We start from the raw sequence: 11,405 nt of genomic DNA on the forward strand, positions 1-11,405 counted from the left end.
TTGCGCCCTTCCCATTTCTTACCGTTTTGACCACAAAGATTTCCAGTCCTCTTTTTTTTTTTTTTTTTACCTCAACTTCAGCAACTCTCCTCCCATATTCCTCTTCTACCAACCTCTAAGCCAATTTAAACAAACGAACACACAAACAGCTCCGCCGGACCTAGCCAGAGGAGCCCTTGACAGTAGGTGTGTCTTTCGGCTGGGCAAGGGGAGGAGTTAGACCGCGGGCACGATCCCTCCCGGGTCTGGGAAAGCAATCAAAACTCTTGTCACTGGGAGACTGCAGCCAGAGCGCAGGAGCTGCCCAGGGGCTGTGGTCCTGAAAGCTCCAGTCCGGGAACTGACCAGGGAGAGGAGGTACTGAAGACCGACTAAGCCTGCTGCAGCGGGAACTTCAGCCCCAAGAGCTCCAAGGAAGGAGTAAAACAATTAGCAGCCAGAGAGATCAGACCTGGTGGCACTCCCAAGAGGCAGTGTCCGGGTTTAACATGGATCGATAAAAGCACCTCCTTCTCCTGTGACCTGGACGGTCAGGGAAACGTGGCTTCTCTGAGTCTCCTCCAGGGCACAGATTCACAGAGTTCAGGCCAGGCACTGCGACTGCCAAAGGTGAGCCAGCAGCTGGGGTGGGAGGGGACTCCTGAAGTTTCTGTGGGATGTTTTGCAGGCCTAGAAGAGCAGCTGAGGTAAGGTAAGTCTCTTCTGGACTAAGTGAAGAGAGAGTGGAATTTAGGAAACTTGAACAGAGAAACAGAGAGAGAGTCAGAACACTTAGGAACAGATATTACAATTTTAGCAATTTCACTAATTCCCATAGTACCTGTCACCCAAAGTGAAACTCAGATACTCTCAATATTTTTTTTTTTACAGCAGAGATTGCAAATCATCCACCCCCACTCCTGTCATCCCCCTCCCGTTTTATAAATGTAGAAAAAGATGTCCAAAATGTTTACTTGCTTTTTCCAGGTGGCTCAGCAAGTAGGTTTAAAGAACTGCCCCAATCTGCCCCCCTGCTCACAGCATTTTAGATCTCTGAAAGGAGTCGGGGGGGGGGGAAGAGGGGGGAAGAAAATAGAATATGGGATGAGAAAAGATGTGGAAAGCCATGAGAGTATTCTCACCGTAGCCTCCATTTGGTCTGCTAAAAATCCTTAATTGGAATAGAGGCAGGGAAACTTCCTTTCCCTCAGCTCTTTCAGATGGGGAATCAGAAGGGAAAGATTGTCCACGTCTATTTCTGTCTTCTCCAAGCCTCTATCTCCCTCACATATCATTTGCTCACTCCAAATATGTCCTCAGAAAAGTTCTAATAAATGTAATTTGCCTCCCTCATTTTTTGACAGAGGGATCAGAAATGAAATGCGGAAGAACATGGAGGGGAAACTGAAGGATTGACTAACTCCTGTTTGCAAAGTTCACCATTAGGATCTAAGGCTATGAAAACTGAAGTATGACATGGCTATGCTGGATAAGAAGTGTGTGTGTGTGTGTGTGTGTGTGTGTGTGTGTGTACGTGCATATGCATGCATGTGTGTGTGTGTATCCAGGTTTTTATCAAGAGTATGAAAGATTGTACAGGTAGAGCACAGGACAGCCCACTAGCTGTTTTCAGGCGCTGCAACTTGTGAGCACCCTGGTCTCCATTCTGCCTTTTCAGCGCAAACACTGAGCAAGGCACTTTGTCTGGTCCTTATATTCCTTAGAAATTGGGCTGAATATTCCCATTCCTGTTGTATTTAGGATGTAGTCATCGGATCAGGAGGTGGAGAGTACAATGAGCCTTTAAGAGGAAAGACATTGTCTAATCACCATAGACACACAAGCAAGCACTCCGTACCCACTTATTCACCCATTGAAACTTCTCCACAGCAAATAAAAGTTAGTAAAAGTGTAGGGCAAACTCCAGGACAGCTCCACACAGTAGTAATTTATGACCTCAGGCCCCAGTAATGAAAGTATTGGGTAGTTACAATCGTTGGCTAAGCAAACATTTTGTTAGAACTGGTTAAAAAATGAAAAACAGTAGGAGAAAATTTTGAGTATGAGAAAATTGGCTAAACCTAAAATTTCATGAATCCCAAAGAAAAGGGAAATTTTTGTTATATTGTGTAAATATGTAAGGAAATCTAAATTTCAAGATCAAAGGTTAAAATGGACTTTTTAGGATCAGAATGTGCTTGGGGGTCAGGAAGGCTGTATTCTGCCTCCAGAGCTAGTATTCACTGATTTTTTGTCATACTGGAATCTCTTTCATGCATATTTTGAAAGCTAATTTATTTTCTAGGAATTATGAAAATGTAAAGTGGTGTATCACAATACTTGTGAAATAGTGCTATAGGTTTTTCCATGTAACTCCTGTAAAACAATTGCCAACCCTTACATTTGCACAATAACTTTACAAAGTACTTGTGCTTTCATTATCTCCTTACTTTTCATCAAAGTTTTTAAATGAGATATGACAGATTAAAATATTATTCTATTTCATGCTTCTTTTTAAAATCCTCACCTGAGGATATGTTTTTATTGATTTGGAGAGGGAGAGAGAGAGAGAGAGAGAGAGAGAGAGAGAGAGAGAGAGAGAGAGAGAGACCTGACCAGGGATTGAAAGGGTAACCCAGGTATGGGCGCTGTCCAGGAATCAAACTTGCAACCTTTTGGTGTACGGGATGATGCTCCAGCCAACTGAGCCACCCGTTCAGTGCTCATGCTTCTTTTAATACATCTCTGACTTGGTTCATTAACAAACTAACCATCACAGTAAAATTAGGTACCAGTTCTGGAAAAAAACCTAATTGTTTTTCTTGATTAAAACTCAGAACTGCATCACACACATTTTCAACTCTTAAACCTAAAACTAGATATTTGTGCGCCTCCCCGCCCGCCCCTACTTATCTTTTGATGCATTAAAGGTATTTAGGTGGAAAAGGTCAAAGGAAAAAAATGTAATCTTTGAGGACTCTTGGCTTTCACTTTTATTTGAGAGACACCACTTTTCTCCTCAGAGTCCTGTCATTGATTCTGGCAGGAAAGTCATATCCCCGTTAGAGTTTAATCAAAGGCAAAATGAAAAATGTACCAGTGCTAATGGGTGTCTGTATTCCACCAGAAACTTCATGAACTTGAAAATTCACGTGACTGAGTAGGAATGTCCGGCCAACTGCTGCCTCCCAATTATAAACAGAATGAAAAAAAGCTTACTTCCTTGAATGTGGTGGGAGAGTTGTAGCCAATCCAGCAGAGGCAGCTGATAGAACCCCTTGAAACAGAATAGGAGCTCTGGTACTTAATTTCACTAGGAGTTTGAATATCAGGGACTATTTTGAAGTGGGAGTTGAGGTGAAGTGAAATTTTGTTGCCATATAATCAAATTAAGCACAGATCATAATTATGCCAATTTTTGTCTATGTGGCCAGAAAAACTCACGGTGAACTTTAGGAAAAATGATAGCTAACACATGGCATTTATGATGTTTGGCACTATTCAAAGTCTTTACATATAATAGCTCACTTTATGCTCACAATAACCCCATAAGGTAGGACTATTATTATTCTCATTTTAAAGAGGAGACTGAAGCATAAAGAAGTTATGAGTCACATATCTACTAAGTAATTAAGCTGAAATTTGAGCTCAGGTCATCTGACTCCAGAAACTGTACTGTCTAGTCACATTGGGTAAAAGGGTAGGGTATTGGGCTGTTGTCAGATAATCTTTTGAGCCAATCAGAAGAAGCACAGTAGTTAATACAATCTGATTTTCCTATTCATCTCTGAGAAACCATTTTTATTTTTGAATAAGCAGATATATGTGAATGGATTAGATCAGAAAGCCCAAGAATAAGCACAGATAAATATAATGATAATATTTTTATAGCATTTAAAGTTTACAAAATTCTTTTCATATTTTTACTTTTTATCAAGAATCATGCAAAATATATCTTATCCCTATTTTATCAAAGAGGGAATAGAAGATCAGAGCTTATACAATGTGTCTGAGATCAATAACCAGGAATTAGAAGAGCTGGGACTAGAGTCTGTGCTTTTCCAGCTTCCATGCTTTTGAAACTGCACTATGTACACAGGGGGTTCTCTTAGAGCAAATGGGCCAGTACTTTTGGGAAAAGATAAAGTTAAACTGGAGTCATCTATATCTGTCCCGTGGTTAGTAAGAGAACAAAGATGAAACTTGGTTGCCCTTTTAATTGTTTAGCCAAAGTCAGTTGGTTCTTTTCTGTTATACCTACTGACAATCTGACTTGAGAGGAGCTCTTTGACTCTTACAGAAACCATCAAATTATGGTTAAAGGAAAAAGGTAGTCTCCTATGTTCTCCTGGCTCCACTACTTGATGGAGATGAGGATTGGCAGAATTTGGCTAGAGTCCGGAGGCAGGGAGGTGAGGATGATAACAAAGGTCAAACACAGAGGCGAGCATGGGGTTCGGTTTCAGGGGCAATTCAATAGACTCTCCTCTCTTGCATCTTTCTTCTCTTCCTTCCTTCTCATTTCTCCATGTGTGTCTCAGTGGTAATGGCAATGATGAAGAAGTCATGAGAGAAAGAAAAGGAAGAGAAAAAGGAAGCCAAGAGTAAGAGAAGGAGGGGGAATAAATGGTTGAAAGTAGCAAGGAAAAATTTTGGAAGAGGAAGGAATCCTGGAATATGGGAGCTGAAAGGCACTGTAGAGAACACCTAAATTAGCCTCTGGTTGGTTGATGGCTATTTCCTGGTGACTTAGCTCTACTGATCCACTTCTGAAGTCAAAGTAGCTTTCTTTCTTCCTGTAGTTGTGGTGGAAAAAGAGAGAAACAAAAACATAAAACCTAGGTTTTGGAATCAGAACTGGTTCTATGTCCAACTCTACCAGCTCTATGTCTTTGCATTGCTATCACTGAATCTACCTGACCACAGTGACGTTGACTATAAAATGAGCATAATAATCCCTATTTCTCTCAAAGGTTTGCTGAAAGACTATGCAAATGTAATTATAATTACATGTGGAACATTAGGTTTCCCAAGCCCACTCCAGCCTCACTGACCTCAGAGTGCACCTGCCATTGAAAGGTCTGTGTTTCTTTAACAGAAAGTTAATTAGATCCTTCATCCTCTCTCTGGGTCGCTGCCTGAGTTAGAAGTGCAGCTCAGCACACAAGCTCTATTATCCATATTAAAAGTGGGATTTTCTTCCTTGGCCTGGGCAGCCAGTTGACCAATAGGTTCCAATGTGTGTTTTCAATAAAGCTGCTTACTCAGAAAGCCTTATTAAGTGAGTAAGTCAAGCTGACATGATTTCCGTGCTGATTAACATGAAACCTAGGCTGTTTTTGCTATGCAGTGACATTAATTATTTATAGGAGGTAAATGAGGTTACAAGGAAAACAAGCTCAGATTACCAGAAACAAATCAAATCATATATTTATATTTTTAAAAGCTATGTACTAATCCCTGCATTCATTGATTTGAGGCTCAAGCTTCAAAGATAAAAAACATTTATTATGCTCTCCTCTTTCTGATATATGGAGGTGATTCAGAGTTTAATATTTCAAAGACTGGCTGGTAAACTGGGGTGACCCAATGGAGCTTATCAGATACTTCTATTTGGTAAATTATACACCCAGAAATTGCTCAACAAATCTCAAAATAATTCAGAGCTTTTCCAGAATTGAATGTAAATTATTTACTAAACCACCAGTCTTTTCTGGTTTACAAATGTTTTCAATTTGTAAATTTCTCATAAAAAATTCTGATTAAGACGTGTCTGTTAAGTGAATTAAAGCAGTCAGGCTATTTCTGCGTTTGTCTGATATACTCCTCACATTGTCAGTAACTATGTTCTGTTAAGTTTAGCATTTGTTCTAGATTTTTCATTTCTAATGAAGTATTATTATAGTGGTTGCATTAAAATAATCTTAAATAGGTTTGGTAGACCTCTGGTTTGTAATTCTAGCTGCTGAATATCTTTTTTTGATGGCGTGAGATGCATGTGCAATGAGAAGAGTTCTCATTTTAGCATATTGGCAAATTTTCCTGATCCTTCTAGACCATGTCACTAACACTTCTAATACCACTAATACTAAATGGACCATAACATGCTTGCTGAAAAACAAAATGCTCTTCTGGTGATGGTGAGAGAACTATTACATGGTCATGTGGCATACTAGCCAGTTGTGGCATGGCTCTCTCCTAGGAGATGTTTGAAAGAACAGCTGGCAGAGTCAGAGGAGATATTGGGATGTTACATGTTAGAGGTATGTGTTATATCTCTAAATAGAGGATATGTGAATATTATATATTCATACAAAGTAGTCTGAATAATCTTACTATAGTTTTTCATTTATCTTATGGTGTAAATACGAAACAGTTTGCTTACTTTATTGTTTGATATGCTTTTACAATTTTGCAATAATTATAATTATTATGTACACATTAAATACTTATAATTACTTTAGCATCCTTTTTCACTTACAGAAGTTTATCTATCTGGACAATAATTTACATGCCTACTGTATCTATTTCCCTTTATGAGTTGAATTCTGGGAAGAAAAAAATATTCTTTGATTGGTTTACCAGTTATTTTTGCATAAAATATCCACGAGATAAAAATCCTGATAATAAAAAGACTTAGACATTGACACTATAATGAATAATCAAGTCAATTTCCTTTTTCTATAGTTTATTTTCTTATATCATGCCACAGGGAAATGAGTGTCCTGGGCATTTATTTGAGTCTTATATTAGTTATTTAGAATCAAGGACATGGGACTAGATAATTGTAAGTTGAATCCCAATACAAATAGTGTACTTTATACCCAAGGTATAAAAACATGTTTAATTTTAAATCAAATCGAATATTCAGAGGCACTAAACTTTCCTGTTTTCTCTTCCAGAATCTAGAAATGGCAAAAACTTATGTGAAACCCAAGGAGATGATAGAGTTGGTCAACACACCATCTTGGATAGACAAAGGTCTGGGTTCTCAGAATGAGATGAAGGAGGAGGAGAGAAGACCAGCTGCTTATGGGATGCTTGGAAGCTTAGCTGAAGAGCATGGCAGTATTGAGGAAGAAGAAGAGGAGGAAGAGGATGGGGAGAAGCCTAAGAGAAGAGGTCCCAAGAAAAAGAAGATGACAAAAGCTCGCCTGGAGAGGTTCAAGGCTCGAAGAGTCAAGGCCAATGCTAGAGAACGGACCCGGATGCATGGCCTGAATGACGCCTTGGACAACCTGAGGAGAGTCATGCCATGTTACTCTAAGACCCAAAAGCTCTCCAAGATAGAAACTCTTAGACTGGCTAGGAACTATATTTGGGCTTTGTCTGAGGTTCTGGAAACTGGCCAAACACCTGAAGGGAAGGGTTTTGTGGAGATGCTCTGTAAAGGGCTCTCTCAGCCCACAAGCAATCTGGTGGCTGGATGCCTCCAATTGGGTCCTCAGTCTGTTCTCCTGGAGAAGCATGAAGAGAAATCTCCTGTTTGTGACTCTGCCATTTCTGTCCACAACTTCAACTACCAGTCTCCCGGGCTCCCCAGCCCTCCTTATGGCCATATGGAAACACATCTTATTAATCTCAAACCTCCAGTGTTCAAGAGTTTGGGAGAATCATCCTTTGGGAGTCATCCACCTGACTGCAGTACACCACCTTATGAAGGCCCACTCACTCCACCCCTGAGTATCAGTGGGAACTTCTCCTTGAAGCAAGATGGCTCTCCTGATCTGGATAAATCCTACAGCTTCATGCCACATTATCCCTCTGCAAATCTCAGCTCAGGGCATATGCACGCAACTCCCTTTCAGGCTGGTACCCTTCGCTATGATATTCCCATAGATGTGTCCTATGACTCCTACCCCCACCATGGCATTGGGGCTCAACTCAATACAATCTTCACTGAGTAGAGCAGTAAGATCAGAATTTCAGAGGGTGATGTGGAGATGCTATCTATAATTCAAACAGTTGAGCTAAAGATTCAATGACCTTAAAGGAACCCTTTAGATATATATCAAATACATTAGCGCCAGTCCATTTAGGCCCTCCTACATCTGTCGCTCTCTATTCTCATCAACTTCTCAAAATGTATTGATTTCTTTATTTAGGGTCCTCAAGAAAATTATTTGATTGTTTACAATCATGTGGAAATAGAACAGAAGCCCTAGGTCCTATTCTGGTGGGGCCAATAACTTATTGAATGATCTATGCCAATTAATTTTCCATTTCTGGACTCTTTTTACTTACTGGTAAAATCAGAAAATTATTCTAAATCTAGATGACTTCTAAAGTCCTTTGCAGTTCTGAAATTCTTTAACTCTGGTGACTACTTTTATAAACTTCTTGAAACTGAAAGGACAGAGGAATGGTAGGACGGACACTACCTGTCTGTCAATGACCAAATGGAGTTGCCAAAGGAGCACCAGGTGCATGACTCTCGGGGACTTAATGATTGGGCTTCTTTGCATCTAGCAATAGCCTCCAGAGGCTAAAATTCTAAGTTGGTTGTCACCGTGAATAACAAAGCATATTCTTGTTGGGTCGAAAGCTGAACATAACTTCCTTGATTCTTGATAACATTTCAAAAGCACTTTCATTGGTAGTAGAGATAGGGCAATCGAATCATTGAAACCTCAGATTCCTATGACAAATGGGACTTAGAAAAGTCATCTAGACCATTTAATGGCATCCGTAACCAGAGGGCTCTGGAAATTCTGATGAAGCTCAGGCCCTGTTATTGGAATAAGCGAACAACAAAGGTCACATTCAAGAGCAATAAATTGGCTATTGGCTATACTAACTATAGCTATATAATAGTTCTCAGACTCTCTCTAGCCCACAACTGCCCATAGGGAAACCACTAGATTTTTTTTTTTTGGCACAATGAGTTTTGTTTGTTTGTTTGTTTGTTTTTTTAAAGGAAACATGTTTAAAATCACTGACCTCTGTCCACACCAATATCATATTTTCTAGAAGCACAAGCACCAATCAATTTATTCACCAAACTTGAATTTTCCCAACATATATATAATTCTGTGTCTCCTCCCCACTAATTGTTACCTCTTCCTCACTTCTAAAATATATATTATTACATATTGTAGATAACATTTAGAGTAATCAGACTTAAAGATGCAGACATTAAATTCAAGGTCAGGGAATGCTTTCACCAATCTATGTCTGCATTACAGTTTATCCCAATTCACAGGATGTTTATTTTTCTTCGTATAACTCCTTTTTCCTTTATATCAGCATTATTTTGTCAAATGTATCTTTTTTTAGAGAAATGTGATCTGATAAATGTTACTGTCCTGTTCAATCTTCAGGGGAAATTATTTAAAATAAACCAAAAGCAGATCACATTCTTTTTCTGCCAGAGAGGATATGCTTAGGGTGCATGGTACACAATTAGGGCCAAAGAATGAAAGTGGTAAGGCAGACTAGTATGTCATTTTCTACAGCTTAGCCATCCCCTAAAACCTGCCAAACTACCTGTGTGTCTTGTCTTTCTTACCCTCTTATTTATTATCTCCTTGCAGTCTAAGTTATTTTCTTTCCATTTTGCTTACAACATCAACCCTGCTGGATTTTACATGCTTGGTTGGTAAATCCACTGTGGTTGGCATCCAAAGCCACCCTATGTGTTTTGAGTCTGTATTGGCACTTATCTTCGAAAGAGGTAGTGGGGGATCTATCCTTGAAGCTGGAATTTTATGGCATTTAAGTTTGTAGATAATGAATGTTGTCTGAGTTATTTATTAGATATTATTTATTTAATTTATTTCTCCTTCCTTTCATGCAAACTCCTTAGGTTCCATACACGTGCTTGCAAAATCTCCTTAAGGCTTCATTTGGAAAATAGCTCACAACTTTGCTGGGAATTTCTGAGTTTGGGATGAGAGAAAAAGGAGGAAGTTAGTGCAGAATTACCTGCAGTGACATTTTTAAAATAAAAAGCAGCAATAATTTGAATGGCTATGCAAGTTGATATTTTTAGATTACAGTGGGGCCTTGAATTACGAGTGTCCCGACTAACGAGTTTTTTGAGATACCAGCTGTCTCTCAGCAGATTTTTTGTTTTGAGTTGACAGAGTAATTTGAGTTAACGAGCTCCTTAACGAGCTCAGTCTCGGAATGAATTAAACTCGTAAGTCAAGGCCCCACTGTATTTCCTTCATTCTAACATGAGCCAGTTATTTTTGGTGAGTCAGTTGTTTGTGCTTTGGGGTGTATGGTTCTAATGAACCAGATGTCCCTGGAATTGTTCAGAGGGACTTTATAATTGAATGAGAATTTGGGAATGTAGTATGGTTGTGAAGAGTCTACTCTCCAACCCAGAGTGGTCTCAATCAGATAAAGCCAAGTAATTGTTTAAAATTTTTGTAAAAAAAAAAAAAAATGTTTTCCCTTTCTTTTTTTTTCTAGCAGAAATAAAGCTTGTGAGTCTTATTAGACATTGTGTTGTGTTTTCAGTCATCAAAGTTTTTCTTCGCCGTCTTCTATTTTTTGGATTCTGAGTTCTGTGAGCAGCCAGCAGAGCACAGGCTGGCCCATCAAGGCAATATGCACATCCCATATTTTAACTGATTTTGCCAGAAGATTTGAAAGGTCTAGAAGTTTAGAAGGACCAATTTCTGCCACTCAAGCAATCAACTATACAATTTGCAGTTGAGAAAAACACATCTTCCCCTTTACAGAAATCTAGGGCTATGGGCAATCCAAGCCATCAAACCAGAGAGGTGGACCACAGAAGGAGAGAATATCATCCAAAATTTAGGTGAGCTTACTAACTTTTAAAAAAGGATGAAGTATGTTTTTTGACAACTGCTTCTTAACACCTCTTCTCTTGATATTTTTCTTTCAGTTTTCTTCAGCTAAAACTTTTCAAGGTACCTTTTTACATGCATAAAATGCTGATGATAAAGAAATAACAATGCTGTTGATATAAAATAAAGTTTAATAAAACAATTATTTAATCAAGAGAGATATTTGGTTTAAAATATTTAAGAAACAAAAAATACAGAATGAACCATTCTCCCATCCTTATCCTTCATCTGCCCAGTACCCACTTTCCAACTAGAAGCCACTTTTTTTTTTATCTTATTAGTTGCCAGAGAATTTTTATGCATATATAAAAATATTAGGTACAAATATTAGGTATAAATATTAAGTTACATCACCCTCTCCTTTTTCCTTCAATTAATGGTAGTATAATATAACATTTCTGCATATTTTTATTTATTTCAACCCATATTTTGGCCATATTTTCATGTCTTAATATGTTTCATAACTCTTTATTGTAGCTGGTTAGCATTCCATGTTAAAATACCATAATTTATGAAATTAAGTTATATTATTTAGATTTTTCCAGTTGTTCATAATACTGAATGAATAATCATGTGCACATGTCATTTGACACTTATTAAGAGAAT

At 38.5% G+C, this 11,405-nt stretch overlaps 1 protein-coding gene across 1 annotated transcript; it reads left to right on the forward strand.

Annotated features, from left to right (window-relative positions):
• The first annotated feature begins 291 nt into the window (after positions 1–291).
• Positions 292–10,955, forward strand: NEUROD4 (neuronal differentiation 4). Its single transcript, XM_059683156.1, has 2 exons — positions 292–609; positions 6,882–10,955. Exon 2 carries the CDS (start codon positions 6,891–6,893, stop codon positions 7,884–7,886), a length of 996 nt encoding a protein of 331 aa, XP_059539139.1. The 5' UTR covers positions 292–609; positions 6,882–6,890; the 3' UTR covers positions 7,887–10,955.
• Positions 10,956–11,405: the final 450 nt, after the last annotated feature.

The sequence above is a fragment of the Myotis daubentonii genome, chromosome 2, assembly GCF_963259705.1.
Source record: "Myotis daubentonii chromosome 2, mMyoDau2.1, whole genome shotgun sequence".
In the NCBI taxonomy this organism is placed as follows: Eukaryota; Metazoa; Chordata; class Mammalia; order Chiroptera; family Vespertilionidae; genus Myotis; species Myotis daubentonii.

Coding starts and splice junctions, on each gene's coding strand:
- NEUROD4 (XM_059683156.1), top strand. CDS start 6,891: ATGGCAAAAACTTATGTGAAACCCAAGGAGATGATAGAGTTGGTCAAC.